Source organism: Leucopleurus acutus (assembly GCF_964270905.1).
Source record: "Leucopleurus acutus genome assembly, chromosome: 2".
NCBI classification, from domain to species: Eukaryota; Metazoa; Chordata; class Mammalia; order Artiodactyla; family Delphinidae; genus Leucopleurus; species Leucopleurus acutus.
The window spans coordinates 107,795,496-107,816,691 of NC_139143.1; the positions used below are offsets into that span (position 1 = coordinate 107,795,496).

Sequence of the window (21,196 nt, forward strand, 5' to 3'; positions counted from 1 at the left end):
CTTCTTAGATAATTTAGCACTTAAAAATAGTGTATAAAGTTATTTTTCCCTTAAATTTACTTGACAGAAAAAAAAATGCTTAGGAAGTTATTTTAAAAGTGACAATTCTAGTTTTGCATGTAGTAATTGCCAAGACTGTCAGTGATAGAAAATAGAATATAACTTGGGTTTTCTTAAGCCCAAAGTGGTATTTATTGGTTCACTTGTACAGGCATATTAGTGGTACACCTGACTTAGAAGTGGCAGAAACATCTCTCCATCTTGCATCTCTACCTTCCTCTGTCTCTGCTTTGTTTTTACCTAGTGCAGCTAGCCTTGGGTAGGAGTGGGAGGGTTGGGTTGGTTAGGTAAGCAGTCAGTGATTACCAGCTACTCTGAACATCCTTCATTCCAGTTCAGGGACCAAAGAGGAAAAAAGACTTTAACTCCCCAGCTCCACTGAAGGACTTTAATGAGACGAGAGTAGTTGATCACTGTGATTAACCCTGTTGGGGATATTTTCCCAGCTTTTTGGGCAAGAAGATAAAGTCTGTTTTTAGATGATGAGGGAAGAACAGGGTAGTGCTCGGCTGCTCAGAGCATACAAATATAACTTGTATCTGTTCAACGTAATGTATCTCTCCCACCTGTGGTCACCCTTCCCCAATGACAGTGTGTCCCAAATCATATCTAGTCACTGCGTTCCTAGGCATTTGGTGGTACCAGTGTTCTCAAAGTTCAGGAAAATTCTCTGGGTGATACTTATTTCTCTCCATCAAGCTCAAGTGTAGCTCCTGTGATCCCCAGGCCTTATAAGGCAAGTGACGATTTTAACCAATCCGGGCACAATCAATATATATTTGAAGCAAAAACAGCTTTATCAAAATAAAACTCGGCATTCAGGGCTTCCCTGGTGGTGCAGTGGTTGAGAGTCTGCCTGCTAATGCAGGGGACACGGGTCTGAGCCCTGGTCTGGGAGGATCCCACAGGCCGCGGAGCAACTAGGCCCGTGAGCCATGGCCGCTGAGCCTGCGCGTCTGGAGCCTGTGCTCCGCAACAAGAGAGGCCGCGACAGTAAGAGGCCGGCGCACCGCGATGAAGAGTGGCCCCCGCTCGCCACAACTAGAGAAAGCCCTCGCACAGAAATGAAGATGCAACATAGCAAAAATAAATAAATAAACTCCTACCCCCAACATCTTCTTTAAGAAAAAAAAACACAAAAAACTCGCCACTTAGTAAAGAGGAACCATCTTAGTCACTAGTTGAGAGCATCTATCATATCCAGTTGTCAGTGCTAGTAAACCTTCCTTCCCTGGAAGTGGCTTTCCTTTTTTTTTTTTTTTTTTTTTTTTTTTTGCGGTACACGGGCCTCTCACTGCCGTGGCCTCTCCCGTTGCGGAGCACAAGCTCCGGACGCGCAGGCTCAGCGGCTATGGCTCACGGGCCCAGCCGCTCCGCGGCATGTGGGATCTTCCTGGATCGGGGCACGAACCCGTGTCCTGTGCATCGGCAGGCGGACTCTCAGCTACTGCGCCACCAGGGAAGCCCCTGATTCTTCTTTCTTAATTGCTCCTTCTAGTTCACGAGTTCTATGTATTTTGACATCTGACCCTTTTTTCTATTGCCAAGACCAGCCCTCGCAACTGCCCTGCTCACTCTTCACTCTGACTCGTATAATAATTATTTGCCAACAGTTTTCACCAATTGTTTTTTTTTTCCCTTCTCTAACTCATGATGTTCATTTCTGCTTAGTTTTAAAAGGATGAGCTGCAAAAGCAACTCTGTTCCTAAACCTTTAGTGCCCTCGTACATGTATTCACTCAGTTTTACTATGTGCCAAACATCATGCTGGTTATTGTAGATAAAATGATGCATGATGCAGAGCAGTCCAGGCACCCATGGAGATTACAGTCTATCAGGAGAGAAAAAATTGACCCAGTCTTAAGGACAGACTTGTTCAGTGTTTCGAACTCTGGTATTCAGAACTCTCTCCAACATATTTTCTGTCTTTCTCTTAATATTAAAAGCATTCATCTGACTTGTACAGCACATCTTTGTTTTGTTTTGTTTTTTAGACATACATTAAAAACCTGTATGTGGTGAGAGCCCAGTGGCTTTTAGTGGACTCTTCCACTGGACTCTGTGACTTTAGGCTTGACACAAACTCTTTGTGTCACAATCTCATAGTCTTTAAATGGTAATAATAAAAAGAATTACTGACATATATTGAATATTTACATTAGGCCAGCAAAACCTAGTGGTTAAAAGCACAGACTGTCAGTCAGATTTCTGGGTCTGAGTCCTGGCTGTGACCTTTACATATCAGTGCCTCAGCATCTTCACCTGTAAAATGGGGAGAGTAATGTTGAGAATGATTAAGTAAGTTAATAAAGTAAAATCCATTAAAACATTACCTAGCACATCATTAGAGCCATAACATCTTAGCAATTCAATGATCACTTTTCTAAGTAGGAAGGTACTATTATCCATATTTAACCAGTGAGAAAACTAAATATCTTGCCCAGGGCCACACAGTTAGTGGTAGAGTCTGAGCTCTGATCTAGACATTCTGGCTTCAGAGCAGATACTAGTAAATACTGCTCTATGTAGCCTCCATTATAAGGTTACTGTAAGACTATAGTTAAATAATCAACATTTAACAAATTTTAAAACTATAATTCACTCTGAATATGATATGTAAGGTGTCACTCTGAATATGATATGTAAGGTGTTATTATCCATACTATAATAAGATATGATTGAAGAAGACACTAATTTACTTCCTTTCCATACCTTGAAACCTTTCAGCTATACCAGTAATTATATTAATAAATATTTCTGTGTCATTGTATAATTTAAACAACCCTTTCACATACACAAATCCATGTAATTCCAACTATCACTCTTTAAGGTTGGCAAGGTCAGTATTATTATCTCCACTTTAAAAATGTGAATGCTGAGGATGAGAAAAGTTAAGTAACTTGCTCAAGTATTCAAAGAGAGTAAATGAGAAAGTGTCTAACGTAAGTCTGAAGCCCCAGATCTCATCCTTTGCTTCACTATAACGCCCTGCTGTTTTTTTAATGATTTCTTTCAACAGATGGAAAACTAATTTTTATAATATAGTTTATCATTATAAACATATATATATATATCATATACCCTTGTGTACAAAGGCATAACTATTTGATCTAATATTCTTTCCTTTCTCTTTTTAAAGATTGTGATTGCTAGCATTATGTGCAGTTACAACAAAAATGACTGGATGGAACTCTCCAGAAAGGCTGAGGTAATGATTTCTTTCTAGTATATTTATTTTATTTCTTCTCTTCTATTTTTATTAGTTTTAAATAAAGAGCTGTCATGAAAAATAACCCAGGAGAAGTAGAATTGAATGGAAAATAGTAACTTAAAACATTTCTATTATAATTTGTTTACCCTATGTTTTCATTAAAATGATGGAAATGTAAATTTAAAAGGAATCTATTCTATAAAAGTGGTCCCTTGGATTTCACACACTGCCTAAAAATCCTTTATTCTTTGAATCCATATGCTCTTTATTTGCATATTAATCAAACTGTATATTATGATGGATGCCATGATAAAATTTAATTCTACCTTTGAGAGTCTAACTTGATCTTACCTTGCCTTTAGGCAAACTAGTTTGACAGCGAGAAAAGAAACTTTGAATATAAAACTCTTGAATATTTAAAATATAAAAGGTTCATTTAATACTATTCTAGTTTGAATACAGACATGCATAAAATGGTAGGACAGAATGCTCCTGAGTGGAACACTAGTCAGCAGGTTTTCTATAATATAAATTGAAGCTTGCACAAATGCAAACAACTAACCATGTGCCTCAAATTTGTATTTCAAGTGGAAAAATACATACCTAAAATTGTATACTTATGTCCATCATGTTGTCATGAAAAATACTGTAGACAACTTGAGCTGGGGTTTCTTGAAAACCTCTCAGAAATATAGAAGACTAAATCTAACAATACTTATGAACTAAGGACTCTACATTATAAAATATTATAAAGCTTTCTATAGTGTTCAGAAATATTGATTGTATATTTTATTTGGATATCTTAAACCTGCGAGGACAAAAATTATTTCTGGGACTTAGGGGGGTGAAATTAACATGATCAGTAATTGGCTTTATGATCTTTGTAGCTGGGTCCATTTCATACATGTATTTGCCTAATTGACCATGAAATCTTCCACAGAGCCCATGTTTGGCATGAGTTTTGCCAATTTAAAGCTTGACTATGATGAATGGCTTTATCACGCTACTAGCTTCTCTGCCTTCTGTAGAATAAAATACTTAAAGAATTTTCTTCAATAATGAACATTAATTTTTAAATAAGCAAATTTTAGTTTTGAAAAGTCAAAAGCCTTAAACATGTAACCAACTTAAAGATATTTTTCATATTTCTCACATTCTATACCTATTTCTTAAATTGTAGTTTAAAGCTACAATTTGATATCTAGGTTCTTATAGCAATCAATCAATCAATAAAAGTAAAAGGGGAAGTTAGGAGGAAAAAAAAAGGAAAACATTAAAAAAAGAAAAAGATATGCCTTCCATTCAGTCAAAACAGTCTGTGGGATCTCTCCACAGGAAAGCAATATACATATCAAGAAGTTCAATCCATAGATGGTGTCAATTAAAAAAAAAACACTTCCCTCTAATCTTAAAATATGGACCAACTCAGGGTATAGCACATGAAGGAACTATCCCCAGGTCTTCACATCCCCCTGGAGGGCAGCAATAGGCAGCATGATTCCATCACAGCTTATATGGGGGACACCCAGTAAAGCTTTGTAGAGTCAGTATTTGGTTTTGTTTCTATGAACACATACTTCAAAACAGATTAAAACAGATTTTCTTACAATGGAAGAGCCCACATTAAAACAAATCAACAAAAACAAAGAGTGTTCAAGCCAAAGTTACTATACCACTTAGAATGTACATTTCTTTCGGGGTGGTGATAATGAGGGGTAAGAAATCTGAGATAACACACCAGCTGTTGTAGCGAGCCACTGCTTTTAAGTTCGGCAAATCACTTAATGTGGTGATGGGTATACTTTAAATTCATGAATTTCCTCTCCTTAGAGTAGATTAATTCTTGAATTACGCAGTAGGGAATTGAGGAAATCTGCTCTTTACTGTTATATCTGAAAACAGAAATGCACATGTGTAACAGCAGAGCAGATCCAGTTGCATAAGAACATGAAAAAATAGAGACAGAAACTCTGTATCAGAATGAAAATTTGCACAAGAAGGGATCATTATTAGTTGTTTCACCAGAGGATACCATTTTATTTCACTATTTTGAATAAACATTTAAGACCACGTGGGTGGTTAAAAAAATAAAGAACCTAGTACATTCTTAAAATATAGTAAATTCTACTAAATGCTGTTTTTAAAAGTTAATGCACATACAGTATATCTTTTTTGTCACATGCATATTCTTGGAAATAGAACCATGTTGAACCAAACCTTCCTTTTCACTCTAACCCTAGAATACCCACACTTTTAATGTCTTCTTTTATGCATTCCTCAACCTGGTTTTCATTTGTCTTGTCTCATGAACACCATAAAACAGAAGCAGCCTCTGGAAAAGTTTTTACAGCTTGGTGTCAAATCAGTAGCATGGTTAGGCTCTGCTCAATTTTTTTTGGTTCAGTTATCTGATCACACACTATCCTACTTTTCTGGGACATTGATAACCTATTCCAATTCCATGCAAGGAAGATCCATGAAGCACCTACTATGTGCAGAGTCCCTGGCCAGCCAAAACAAAGGTGAATAAGGTAGAGCCTCAGCTGTGTAGATACGTTCACAGTTTAAATGTGTATACCAAATTGAACCATACACAATGGTAGGTCTTGAATAGATCTTGAACTCATTTGAATAGATTTTTGAATCCATTTCTTTCTTAATGCATGTTAACTTAGAAAACAGAACCTGAGTCAAAATTAATGTGAAGATGCTTCATTGAAGGATTCAATTCCAGAGCAGTAAGAGTGAGGGCGGGGAAAGGCAATAGGAGGAAGGGAAAGCAGAGAGAGCATGGTGCATTCCAGAGCTGGCTGCCACTTCCCAAGGAGATGGAGCCAATCGCTTAGTCGTGTGGGACGGGGAGGGCTGTATGGAATTGTCCTGCCTCGTAACAGTTTACAGGAGAAGAAGGGGGAGGGAGCTATCTACCGGTTCCTTCCTGTCTCCTGTCTCTCATTGGTAAAATTTTACACTACAACACTTTACTTTCTTCTGCACTTTTGTGTTATGTGTCCTGCCCCCTTTAGGTAGCTGCGAGGGAAGTCAAATCCCACAGCATATTGAGGGCACTGGCCCTCCTGGAGCTCCCACTTTGACAGGTACAGTGGAGGCTGTGACAGAGCCCCGCTCTCATCCTGAGGGAGCTGTGAGAGCTGGCAATGATGGGAGATGTAGGATAGCACTTTTTAATCTAGTGGTAAAAGCTTGGGTGGCAATTAAGGCCATCAGATTTGAGGAGACATATAAATTAGGTGTGGCTCAATAAACAATGCTACCATCCTAATCTAAGTTTATCTCAGGATGTCCCACTAATCTCTCCCTCAATCAATCCACAGTCTTCCCACTACCTTTCTTAAGATGCAAAACTCCTGACTTGACCTACATGGTATGGTACCTTGCCACTTCCCCAGTGTCACCTTGGGTATGTTCTTTACATTCCAGTCCCCGATGGCCTTCTTTCACTCCTCCAATACATTTACACCTCAGAGCCTTTGCTGTTCCCCTGGCCTGGAATATTCCCTCTTCCTCCACTCTGAGCTCCCTAACCAGTAGGTTAACCCCCTGTCCTACTCCTTCTAAGATCCTGTCCTCAAAAACTGGTTTACCATAAAGCTAATGAAGGTTAAGTTTCAGAGCTCTGACTTGTACAAGCTACTTCCAAGTGCCTGTACTAATTTTCTCTTTGTCATTTTAAAATTATTTTTCATTTTTAAAGAAGTTTCCCCAAATCGTGCAAACTTCAGGCTCCGCCAAATCTGGGTCTACCTTTGCTTGTACCTTTTTTCTGCAGAATTTAATAAAATGGTGATAAACAGTGGTGTCATCAGCCCTGTAACCTATCTTCCTTATGACAAAGCAAACTCTGGCAGAGGGGTAGAGACCCCCATCTGGCTCACTGTTTAATTCCCATTTCCAAACATATAGCTTTGCCAGCCAGCGGATAGTCCTCAGATATTTGTTGAGTGAAGCAAAATAGAGGCACAGAGCTGGCATACTGGCATGTGACGAACAAAAAGGAAGCAATTATACAATAAATGGGAAGAGTGCACTTTATTGGGCACCAATGAACTTGAGGTGATTAAGATCCAAAGTTGAAGATTTTAAGTCAGGGACTTGATGAGGGATTGCCAAGGGTCTGGCTGTAACTGGTAGGATGAGGCAAGGAAGGCCCAGCTGAGAGGCATAGATGTCAAACCAGGTGGCCACACTACTCCTAGCAGAGAGTCCAAGTAAACCACTTTGAAGCCAGGTTCTTGTCATTTTTGACCTGGGTCTGGGCTAGCAGTATTTCATAAAATTAAATAGATGTTGAAGTTAGGAAATCTCAAATAGACTGAGGTAAAAAGCAGAGAGGCGCATTACAGAAATATGTAGGACCAGTTGGATATAAGTCCCTGAACACTAACAGTAAGCAGGACAGAATGGAATCAGGGAAGATAGACACCTAGTTGGAGACAAGAGATAGTCACAGACTTTGTGCCCAGTGGGTCCCAAGCCAGTTCAGTGTTTACCTGTGCCACGTCCACTTCAAAGTGGTTTAAGATCCCAGAAAACTTGTGTCCCCAGTTTTGGATAGTTGAGACTAGTTGGCACTGTTGCTACATAGAAAGTTGGCAGTGGACCTCGTGTATTCTTTTAACAGAAGAAATTAAGAGAGAATCCAAAAAGTGTAGCTTCGTGCCTCTCCACCCTGCTTGGGCTCTGTTGTCCTTTGCCTGTTTCCCTGATCCATGGAAGATTTCCCTTCCCACTAGGACTCTGATGCACGACACCAAGCCACCCTCCACATGTCTGTCCTTCTCACTGTGCTTGGGCTCTGATATCCCACACTGGACCCTCATGGCTCTTCCTTAGATCTTCCTAGTCACCTCCCTTGCTCTACCCCAACCAATGACTTTATAACTACATTGATCGGGAAGGAAGGGAGAGGTAAGGAAAGGAGAAGGGAAAGAGCTGTGTACCCGATTTTGCTGTATATATTGTACAAGGGTTTGTGGTTTTGCTTCCCTAGTTTCTCTGAGAGTTTTTATAAAATGATTCATAAAATTTTAGAAATCACACTACTACCACTACTCTGAGGATTCCTTAGAATAGTTTTCTTTTTTCCCCCTGAAGTATGGATAGCTACTCTAAATTTTTTTCAGATCAAAGCTGAGGAAGGGCAAGTTGGAGATTCTAATTGGATGGATGGATGGATGGGCTGAGAGACAGGTAGATAGATAGCAATTGTTTACACTCACATAGTATTTAATGTAGTCCAGGCACTTTTCTAAGTCATTCACTTTGATTAAATTTATTTATGCCTTAGAAAAGCAACCTTACGAGTTACTTTCATTGTTTTCCACCTTTTAGAAGTGAGGAAACTGAGGCCAAAAGTTGTTAAATAATATGCCCAAACTCACACAGCTAGGATGTGGTAAAAGTGGGATTCAAACCCATGAACTCTGGCTCCATAGTCCACACTATTAACATATCATTCTACTTCATGCCGATAGATGGGTGATAGATAATATATGAAATTAGAAACAGCAAATTTTCTGTCACTGCCTTCACTAGATTACTTTATTGTATAATCATTTAGGTGAGGCAGAATAAACTCTGGGCTAAGTGACTAAACTGAAAAGCTTGTGACTAACAAGAGTAAGAATGCATGCCCAGTTTCAGTTAATTTAACATTTCATGCGAATTCAGCAATTAAGGCTTTTTGGATGCATATAGTTGCTTGGAAATAGAATTAACTACCTTTTAAGGTGGTGTACCCTATGACAGAAATATTCAAGCAGAGGCCAATTGAATATTCCCCATCTCTTGGTGTTACCTTGAGCAGGATTATCTGTTTTTGAAGCCTAGATGCTCATTTCAAAGGTCTTTCCAGGTGTGTTTGGTGAGTCAGTGTTTGTATACGTGTATAACACTGGGGACATTTTTAACAATTAGACACTGAACAGACTTTAAATTGGATAAGTGGTTTTACAAGATTTTAATATTTATTTAAAGTTTAGAAGCTTTAAGGATGTCGAGTTGTCATGTTTTGTTAACACACTGAAACAACTCCAGCCATGGAATAAGTGATTTCTAATCAGTTATGATAGTGACTAAGAATACAGGCTCTGGACTCAGAATGCTTGGGTTCAAGACCCTGCTCTCATTTACAAGCTATAGAACAATAAGTGAGTCACTTGAACTCTTTGTATTTTGGTTTTATCACTTGCAAAATGGGGATAATGGTATATCCCATTACAAAGAGCCTAGTAAAATGTCTGACATATTGTAAGTACTCAGTAAATGTTAGCTATTATTGTCTACTATGATAGCTAATTGTAAACTTGCACTTACAATTTAGGAAATGTGTATAATGTAAATATGTATATGAATGGTACCTAAAACTTATTCCAAAATGTTGTTGAATTGATCCACTATTAATTGCTGCAATTCAACTAGCAGTCTAAAAGAAATAAAGAAGTCTAAAAGAAGTATTTGAAATAACTAAGAAATAATAATAAAAGTGCAGTATTGTATATAATTACAACGTACTATGTTTTAATTAAGCTGGAAATTCCCACATGACATGGTTTTGAGATAGGTCATATTATCTCCAGTTTACACTAAAATAGACGGAGACAAAGAAAGTTAACTGACTTCCCCAAATTCCTGAGCAGCTCTAGAATTAGAGCTCAAGAGTTTAGCAGTTTGTGCTTTGTCCAAGCTTACCACCAAACCAGCAGGAAAAAATGTAGCATGATTCATGGTAATTTTCAAATAACATGAAACATTTTAAAATTGAATTAAAGAAGCAAAAACCATAATAAAACCATGTTAGAAAATAGGCTGAATGAGCAAATGAATTTTCACAAATGTACAGAAGAAAAAGCAGACTCACTAATGAATAAAGGTGGATAAGACGTCAACCAAGAAAGAACTAACTAGAATTTTTATGTTTGTTGAGGTCCTATTTAAAATTCATGAAACAGGAAAAAATAGGCTAAAATCTTGATTGATTAGGAAGAAAAGAGAGACTTGAAGAGACTCTGTTGGCCTAAAGAAAGGTTTGGTACACCTAGAAAATAATGAAGTTTTTTTTAAGTCTTTGTGTGATGCTATAGACATGTTATAATATTATGGGAACTGATTCAAGCTTCTGGTTTACCTTACTTAAAAGGAAATTGTGGCATTGGAAGAGTTCCAGAAGTTAGGTAAAAGAATTGTTTAGTTTATCCTCCATTCCTCAAATTAAAAAGCGTTCTATTTGTTCTTAGAGTTTTTACAGAAGAGGTCTCAAAAATTCTGTGTTTCTCCAATTACTATAAGAATGCTTAGCATGAAATATTTTTTTTCATTTTTAAGACCCATTTGTATACTAATGAATTAATGAGTTAAATAAGAAAGATTCCCGTTTAATTATTAAAGTAAGACAAAATTATCTGTACTTCATGTTTCTTAGCATGGACTTTTAAGAAATACAATAAAATTGATTAGCAGTTAAAAAACATGAGAGAAATAGGAGAGAGAGATTAAGAGGTACAGACTTCTAATTACAAAATAAATGGGTCATGGGTATGAAATGTACAGTATGATAAATATAGTCAGTAGTAGTGTAATATCTTTATATGGTGACAGATGGTGACTAGACTTACCATGGTGATCATTTTGTAATGTATAGAAATGTATAGAAATATGGAATCACTATGTTGTGCACTAGGAATTAACACAGTGTTGTAGGTCAATTATACTTCAAAAATAAACAAACAAACAAACTCATAGAAAAAGAGATCAGATTTATGGTTATCAGAGTCAGGGTGTGTTGGGTGAAGGCAGTCAAAAGGCATAAACTTCTGGTTATAAGATATACAAGTATTAGGAATGTAGCGTACAACTTGACTAATATAATTATCACTGCTGTATGTCATATGTAAAGTTGTTAAGAGAGTAAACCCTAAAAGTTCTCATCACAAGGGCTGTTTTTCTTTTATTTGGTATCTATATGAGATAATGGATGTTCTCTACACTTCTTGTGGTAATCATTTCGTTATGCATGTGAGTCAAATCATTATGCTGCACACCTTAAACTTATTTAGTGCTATATGTCAGTTATATCTCAATGAAACTGGAAGAAAAAAGTGAAAAGTATAAAGAGCAAAACCAAGAAGAAAAAGCAGCCTGATGCATGTGTTATATGTATGTTTTACTTTTTTATATACATAGAAAAAGTAGAAAATTGCACATTAAATTGTTAACATTGATTACTTTAGAGGTAGGAAATTGAAGGAGAGAAGAGAAAGACTATTTATATTTTTCTATACTTTGGTTTAATTTGAACTGTTACCAAACTTTTATTTTACTTTTAAATTTATTTAAAGCAACATAGAACATAATGAATGGTGTTCCAGTTTGGGGAATTCACATGCTTGAATGCTCTGAAGCATATGAAAGCAGTATTAATGAGTAATAAAAGTTAATTGATAAAAGAGGAACATTTAAAATTTTACTCAAATTCATTCCAGCTAGCCTACTACATTTTTCTTTGCACTGCTACCTCCAGTACCAATTATCCAGAATTAGTAAGATTTGTTTCTATGAAAATAGAAGCTGTGTAGGGCAGAATCAATGTGCTGTCAAACAGACCTGAGTTAAAATCTCTGCTGTGACATTTGATAACCAGGTTTCATTTAATTCCCTTGAGCTTCAGTCTCCTCATCTGTAAAATTGGTACCCTAATAATCCAAGGATTATGAGAGTCAGAGATAGCAAATATAGCTCATATAGTGCAGTGAGTGTCATCTTATAAGCACTCAATAAACATTTGCTGTTGTTATTATTATTGCTGCCATACACACTCTCATTTGAGAGAGTCAGAATTTACCTCACAAGGTAGCCGTGGTGCAGAAAGCAGAGTAGTTGAGATTTGGCAAATGTGACCTATGTTGAGTTATCAATGGTGAAACCTATCAGTACACGAATAAAGCTTTGCCTTTACTTTCATTTTCCTTCCACATCTTAAAGGCTTCTGGAGCAGATGCCCTGGAGTTAAATTTATCGTGTCCACATGGCATGGGAGAAAGAGGAATGGGCCTGGCTTGCGGGCAGGTAAGGACCTCAACAGCTGCCATTATGTATGTCTGTGTGACAGAACAGGCCCTGTACGGATAGTTACTATACCTTAGGCAGGAAGATGGGAGGATCAGATGAGTGGCTTGAGACTTCCAGGTCTGCATTGTTTAAATATTTAGTGCTTAAAAAGTGGAAAATGAGAGAAGTTGAAATTACAGCAACTGTTTAGGTTTATTGAGGAAAATATCACATTATGTGCTTGACAGGAGGTAATATTATAACAAATAGTTTTTAAAAGCGCTGAAGCAGAATTAGCTGATTTCAAATGCAATGTTCTTTATTCATTCCTGATGCTGATCCAGTTTCCCCGGAGCAATATACTGTACAAAATGCATTGTTCGTAGTGATTTTGTAGTAAATGGGGCACAGCACAAATTGCATTTTACATTTTTTAGCATATGATCATTATTCCCTAACTGTGTTTTGGGAGTTGCAAGAAGACTTTGATGCTATTTTTATTTTTGGATACAATAAATGGAAACTTCATGCTAAAGTACTTTCAAAAACCTAATGAATAAAATGTGGAAATATATGTTAATATGTAGAAAATATTGCATCTTTGTGTAACTAGATACAGTGTTATACGTTAAGGAACAATGTAAAAGCTTAATGCTAAAAAGGTGAGTATTTTGCATCTAATTTAGCTTTTAAGCCCAGAGGGAAATGATGTGAATTAAATAATACAAAATGTTGTAATTTATGACAAATTTCCTAGTCCTAGAAAGTTTAGTTTTATTTCCACATGTGACACAGGGCCTTGTACATAGTAGGTGCTCAATTCTTCAATTCTTTTTTTTTCAAGTCATAGAATTATTTGAATTAAACTCAGAGGCCAGAGGCCCTTAACTTGGGCAGAAATTTCTGCTTATTCAAATGAACATAGGTTGCTCTTTTCATATTAGCATTCAGGGAGGATTTTAAAGTACCTTGTAAATATTTAATTAACATTCAGAATAGATTTGTGACTTAGGAAGAAACCATTCTTTTACGGCAGCAGGAAAGGATGGCCTAGTCAAATGTTGCTCAAGTACATTCTCTGTTCCACTCACAACAGATTATCCAGAAGTGTGGTAATAGAACGAGCCTCAGAATTACCTGTAGAGGAAAAATACCATTGTATTAAATCATAACTTTTATAAGTCATATGATTAGGCAACTGTCAGTGTGTCAAGATGTGTAACTTCTTTAAAATGAGGAAGGTTCCTAAAAGGACACCTGCAGCAGGGCCTGAGGGAGTCAAGTTTCTCTCTTTACCCCTTTCCCAGTGTCTGAAACTTAGAACCAAAGTATCTTTTAGTTACGTGGATTAAAACAGCTATGGAAAATTTAAATCTATTGACTAATTTTTAAAAGATAGATGTATTTTAATATATATTCCTTGCCACAAATATGACAATTATTTTGAAAATGTTGCCCAGCTCTGAGTTTCTTTTTTAGAGTAGACTTTTGCTCTGGGAACACCTCTAAACTTGCCCAGCTGTTAAGTGTCTTAGGTGTATCCTCTCCAGAAAGTTATTTACCCACACAAATTTTCTCGCAGCCTTTGGCTGAATGAAGATGCAAGTGCTAAAATTTTGCAGTCATGGAAAATTTGAACTCATGGAAAACATGTGTTCCAAAAACCATTATATCTTAGACTGAAGGAAACTTAGAACCATTTCCATTTCACTTGTTAGTTATAATCTCTAAAACTATAACCAATTCTTTCTATTAGCCAAGTTTAGAAATTTTCTTTTGAATTATATCCTCAAATTATATAATAGGAAAATAAAGCTAATTTAATCATTTTGCTCCAACATAATTTAAATGATTACTCTGCCTCGGGACACATGAATGTTCAGTATTTTAAATAGCAGGAAGGAAGAATATTAGTGCATTGAAAAAAAAAATCTTTACTATAACTCTGAATTTTTAGAGTGGGCACAAAAACATCTGGGGCTTATTCATCTTTTCTTTCATTTCCTTTTTTCCTTTCTCTGTCTCCTGTTCCCACTGGCTCTTCTTCCCTCCCTAGGGTTCATAGTTTTAAACACTTGCAAGTTGGTGGGATGGGGAATTTGTACTCGGTGTAGGGGGACTGAGGAGCCATTCCAATTCATTTTTCCCGTCACAGTGTGATCCTGAATCCCATCTGCTGAAAGCTCCCTTGTGCCAAGCACAGACCTGTGTGTATCGCCAGAGCCTGATAAATGTTTGCTTCATGAATGAAACAAACTGACCTTAATTCCATGGCTAGAATATTTATCCGTTGGAAACACTCTCTTGTACTGTCCACAATTCTGGTGTTTCTAGAAACAATAGTGATTTTAGCTCAGGATGAGGTAAGGTATCATAATACAGTACATTTTCCTCTCTAAACATGTTTTATTCTCCTTTGTCTCAAATATCTTCTTGCAAATATCAAATAAGTGAAAAGTACTGCCTTTGTACCTAAGTGCTTTTAAATTAGCTGTATATATTTAAACATATACATATATAGTTAAACTCTTTATGTTTCCATAACTGACTAAAAATTGTGAAATATATGAATAGAAAAGGCTCTAACCTTTAAAGCACAGAGACATCATATATATTTATGGAATTTATAGAAATAAATAATATCTCAAGCCGACCTTGGGAATTTGAATTGTATATTCCCTGCATGGTGAAACGTCATATAAAATCTTAAACACTTAGCATGACACTTTCTAAGTGTTTAAAGGCAGTCTCATTCTTTATTCTTTCCATCAACCATCTATGTCACCTTGATCAAGCCACTTACTCTCCTAAAGCATCAGTTTCCATTTCTATAACATGGAATTTGAACTAGATGATCTCTAAGATCCCTCCAGGTTTAATGTTCTTTAAATGCTAACATTATAGGCAGCAGGCTAACATGTAATTTTTTAATCTACCCATAAAGAGCATTGGTAAAACAAGAACAACTAAAGAAATAAATGCATATCATGTTGTTCTTTTTAAAAACATTAACATTTTCCCTGGCCTGCATAAAAGTCAACGTTTTACTTATTGCTCAAGTAAAGGTGAAAATGTGCTCTAGTTTGGGTTGTGTACACTCCAAAGAGTCAGAGGTATATTACAACATGAAAATTTTTTCTGTCTTCTTCCTTCTGCTCCTAACAATCCTCTGAAGTAGGATGAGTTTTTATCCCATTGAACAAATTAAAAAATAAGAAACAAAACACCTGAGCTTCCATGTTTCCCAGGTCACAAAGCTGGTCAGTGGCTCCTGGGGCCTGAGTTTAATTAGCATGTAAGCCTGAATATAGGAAAGGCACGGAGAACAGTTCCTAATAAATCAGTACTTGAATATTAGCATAAATATTATTATTATTAATTTAAAATTAAGTGCAGGACTAAGTAAGCTCTAAGTCACAAACAAACCTGAACCTACTATGGAGGTGTTCTGTCTCTTGGGAATAAGGAAGCTTCTCTGATGTCTTGACATTCAAATTTAAAGTTGTCTACATGCAATCTGTGTAAACCAGTTTCCTGTGGCAGCATATTACTTTATAAAGGTACTTGAACTACAATAAATTCTCTAAAGTCCAGATGAAATGGCACCTCTTTGAGGTCTTCTCCTTTTCTGAAATGCTAAGTGTTCATAGGGCATTAAGTGAATATCCCTCTTTTGTCCTTTTAGAATTATACTGAATATTTTTACTTCCACCCTGTAGAACTTCCTAACCTAGATTCACACAGAAGCTGAATAGACCTTGAGTAGCTTTCTACTGTTGTTGTGGTTGTTTTGTTTTTGAAATTATTACCAACATTTTAAAAACAGGCGGCTGGACAAAAAAATTCGACTTCTTAGGTCTCTTGCAATAAGGAAGATATGGCCACACTTGGCCTGCACTGCCATGCAACAATGAGGAACTAGAGCTTAATTAAGCTCCTTTAACAATGTATCTGGTACATGTAAACAGCAGCAAACATTTGACCAAGGATAAGTGCTCATTCGCAACATGGATTTGATCAGTATGTGCCTGTCCGGTTCAACCTTTAAGTATTGAAACCAAGCCTTCCCAGCATTTTTGCTAATCCTCTGGGTTCCTGACATTGAAGATTCTCTAGGCTGCCTTCTTCAGCCAACAGTGCCTTTAATTCTTAGACCCTCCATCAGCTACCAAAAGAAAAATAGTTGGTGGGGGCGGCGTGGGGTATGGGATAAGTTGCCTTGTCTTCCTACCTTCCTATTTTATCTTCCACATAGCAAAAAAGGAGAGCAAGAGGAAACATGCTCCACAGGACTTTAAAATACTGGTTACATAATCCCCATGATTTTTTGTCCTTGCCATCAGAAAGCATACATTTTTAAAGTCTTTTCTTGAGTTACTTTTCACACCAGCTGTTTCCTTCTTTGCCTTGAGTCAGTGATGTGGCACAGACTCTCAGAACTGAGAGGAACCTTGAAGATTTCCCAGTTCAGCCTCCTTATTTAGAGGACAGGAATTGGGGACTGGGAAGTGATCTAAATAACCTTAGCCTGAGGTAACCAACTAACAAGGCTCAGAGCCTGTGATGCCCTTGTCATTGACTCCCATCCGGTGTTCTGTCCAGTATTTTCTACTTTGTCATTTGGTTGTAACCAAATCTCTAGGCAACTGAATAAGTCAGTCAATTGCCCTGGAAACTTCTTACTTTGTACCTTTTTGAATACTATTATTCCCTCCACCTGGAATTCGTATCTTTTCAACTGAAATTATTCAAATAAAAATCACCTGTCTAATTCTATTTCAAATGACATCTAATTCATTAATTGGGTATGTTTTATCAATCAAACAAATCTTCCATGAGAAAGGAAAAATAATATTTTATATATGAACAGGTTAAAGGTAGAAACTAGGTGCATACTCTCATTTCAGTCTATGGTGACCTAGAGATTGAATCACTGTCAATGAATTTGGATTTCTTTACCTAACACTTCTAAGAGGCTACAGAGATGCTATTTATCTGGCCCTTGGAGGATTCTCATTGTTCAGTGTTTTGGGTGCCATGGTTTGGCTTTCATTGTGGGTGTGATTGCTAAATAGTGCACAACTAGCTTGGTAACAATTCCTTTGGATGGAAAATTCCAAAATGATAGTATGTAATTGGAGAGAAGACTACTCTAGCTTTACAGGCAAAGCAGAGTTCTGAATAAAGATGGCGGTGTCACATCATCACCTGCTATGTCTTTCTATCTCACAGTCCCCTCCATTTATTTACATACATTCTTTGCATAGAATTTCCAAACACTGGATTATTCAACTAAAACAGTCTTAACATTAATTTTCTCATCAGGAAATACGTATACAGTCCTGCTTTTTATGATGATTTAGCTAAGCAAAACAAACTAGTTTAAAAGTGATAAATCTTAAAATGTTCAGTGATCTTAAATAATTGTTGAGTTATATTAAGATCACCTAAAGCAACACTTTGATATTTCCCTCATGATCTGTTCTGTGTCCAAATTTAATTTACATAAACTCTGTATTTTTATTAAAAAAAGAGAGACAGGGTTTGCTTCTGTTAAAACATGCCAACATTTTTCATAAAACACAGATTATTGCTCTTGCCCTTGCCAGACAGCAGATGTCTGTCACCAGGAAGAGAATCCAAAACTAAATGTGAGGACCACGTTGCCCCAGATGTGCTAGCACTTCCCTTAGGAAATAAAACCTTTTTCCAGCGGCTGGGCTAACAGACTCTCTATCTCATATGCAATACAAAGTCTAGGGAACAATGACCACAGCCTTGCCTCAATCTGGTCCCCATTGAATGTCTGCGGAGGGGACAGTATAAAGATACCTCTTTTAAAGCCAAAACAGCTGACAAGTGATAGCACTTCCTATATTTCCCAGGGGTGAAATGCAGGAACTCAAGAGTATGAGAAATCTTAAAGGTTAGAGAAAGAAATGTGGGAGCCCCACCAGTGGTAAAATACAACAAACTCAAGTCACAGTGACCTCTCTGACATCTCTTGGGGGAATCTAAGGTGAGGCTTACTGCTGAGTTAAATTTTCTTTTTGATACTGGTTAGGTATGTGCCCACGAGACCTCCTCTGTTTAAGGTTCTTGATTCTTCTCATCCCTTCTGACTCTAGCCTCTCTAAGAAACATGGGTGTCAAAGTGTTGCTTTGTCCTGAATGTGGTGTTTAACTTTGCTCTAATCAACATGGACGAATGTAAGTTTGGGCTAGGAAGTTGTTCTTGAGGTCTATGAGCTGACTGGCTAAACGTGGGCTAGGCTAGGTTAGCCTCAGTGGGTTGAGCCCCTGAGATGTCACAGGTTAGGAAATCACTGCACTGTAAAATAACCTCATTCCTGGAAGACGGACAAGAAATGGGTGCATGGTATAAGCTTCTGCAAAAGCGACTGAAATCTGATATTACCCAAATACATTTTACTATCCTGCCTTCTTTTATTTTTCCTTTTGGCGGTATAATTTTGGAAGTGCTTTAAAATAAATTATCAACTTGGTTATGAGAAAGAGTATATCTGATTAAAAAGAAATATTTGCTTTACACTATATTATGTTGCCTAATTTTTTATTTGATTTTAATTCCCAGACATTCACATAGACATGGGTGCTTGGATAAGTAGACAACTACAGGAGATCTGTAAGAGGCATTTACAGAACTGCCAATATTTTGCCTTAAGCTGGTTCTCTATGAGTTTTTCAATTTTAGTTATTAATGTTGGTTAATGATATAAAAATGATCCCTTTCTTTTAAAAATAATAAATCTTTAGTAGAAAGCAACACCCTTTAAATCTAACTGAGATACTAGTTCTAGATCAGGAAGTGTCATTGTTTTTATCTAGAATAACAATCATGGGTCTGTCAGTTAAAAAAAAATTATATATATATTTAGTACAAATAGGTGGACCACCTGGTGAATGGTTGCAGGAAAAATATCTAAATATGTATTTTCAAACTTAATGTGGTTTTTACTACACTCATCATGTTATATTCCTGAAATAAAGCAGCAATAGCATTTCAAATTGTTTTAAAATCACTCTCAAATGATCACATCACAGTGAATTTGAGAGTTTTCTATATGTCTGTTGACTATAGCACAAAGATGAACCAAAAACATGTTTGACCTAAAGAGAGAGATGTGGGAATGAGGTGGGGAGAGGCTATGACCTTAGTCTGTGATATCATACAGTTTGTATACCATAATGTCACACCAGAATAAATAGGTATCAGCAGTGCAGAATAGGAACAAAGTTGGAAACCAAAATTACTAAGATAGAAATATTGGCAATGGAATGGCGGGTCCACTCACGGGATCCAACTAGCCTAGAATATTTGAAAGAACTGACAAATAGGACTTGAGTCCTGCATTAATAGGGACAAAAGACCCAGGAGTAAAAGGACACTGCATTTTGGGCTAAAAAGCAAGACTGGACCAGAAAACTAATAAGAACTCAGGAGCTAACAGACTTGGAGGCAGCAGAGTTCAAGATAAGGCAAGAGAGAGGATAATGAATAAGGCAAATCAAGGGAAGGCATAAGAGGCACTGCTTTTAAGAAGACCGTAAAATTAAGGCAACTTCTACTTCAGAGAGAAAGTTTTTACACATTTCTCGCTGGGGTAGAAGTAATCTTTTAAAGTACAATCAGTTTAAGGCTTCCAGCTGGGAGTAGGTGAGCAATGTTAGGAAGGAGGCACATGGGTTTATTTGACTATGGAAGAAAATATTGCCCCTCCCCACCCCCAGAAAAGTAAGTCAAAGACAATAGATTTATCAAACTCATAGCATTTTACAGCCTAGGAGTACTGATTCAAAATTGAAATTTCTATGTATTTTGTTACCATCGTCCGGCAGTCACATTCCCAGGGAACTGTTACATCCCCCATCCCCTGAAACACATGAGGAGGTCCTTAAGGGGAATCACGGATTTTACACAAACATGAAGTCTGTGTTGACGTTGATTACACTGCAGAAACCTTAATGACAGTCATGTTTGGAGCTAACATTGTTTTTGTCCTTTCAAAAAAAAGTCAATTTATCAAGTAGCAATATGATTAATTAATACATACTCTGAAAAAAAAGTTTTGTTTAAAGAGATACCAATTTAAAGCATGACTGTCAATTTTAGCCACTTTGAGATGTCTTAAATATCTTTGGTTCTTTCCTCATATTACTTGCTAATTACTTGCTACTTATTTTTTCTAGAAATGATAGGTTGGGTGTTTATTCTTCCCTCCCTATCTTTTGTTCCTGGGTGTATTCAGCTTTAAAAGTCCTCATAGATCAAAGGTAACTGCAAATTCAATTACATTTAATGTATGTTAATCACTCATCAAAAAAGAGAATGCAGGGCTTCCCTGGTGGCGCAGTGGTTGAGAGTCCGCCTGCCGATGCAGGGGACGCGGGTTCGTGCCCCGGTCCGGGAAGATCCCACGTGCCGCGGAGCGGCTGCGCCCGTGAGGCATGGCCGCTGAGCCTGCGCGTCAGGAGCCTGTGCTCCGCAACGGGAGAGGCCACAACAGAGAGAGGCCCGCGTACCGCAAAAAAAAAAAAAAAAAAAAAAAAAGACAATGCAGATTTTTTTTCTCTTATTTGTAAAATTTCTAGTCCTCTATCAAATGAGATTTCTGTTGCCAGTTTTCCATTGCCAACATTTTTCTTTTCTTGACTATGCAAGAAGCCGTATGGCAACAGAGTAGGCATTCCATTCCTGTTTTTTCTATCACTATGTTTTGCCTAATATGGGAGAACTTGGTATATGAAGGAACAGTTAGCTCCCTTCACTTCTAGTGTCTGTTCTCTGTTCCTCTTTCCTGCATTCACTCTTGATTCTCCTTCTATGTTCTATCACCT

The 21,196-nt window shown here is 37.1% G+C and overlaps 1 protein-coding gene across 1 annotated transcript in view; it reads left to right on the forward strand.

Annotated features, from left to right (window-relative positions):
* The window catches only part of DPYD (dihydropyrimidine dehydrogenase), an 803,004-nt gene that overhangs the window by 515,522 nt on the left and 266,286 nt on the right, over positions 1-21,196 (forward strand). Inside the window, exons 15-16 of the mRNA XM_082832404.1 lie at positions 3,200-3,268; positions 12,272-12,355. Coding sequence (XP_082688530.1) covers positions 3,200-3,268; positions 12,272-12,355 — 153 coding nt within the window. The remainder of the gene's footprint in view (positions 1-3,199; positions 3,269-12,271; positions 12,356-21,196) is intronic.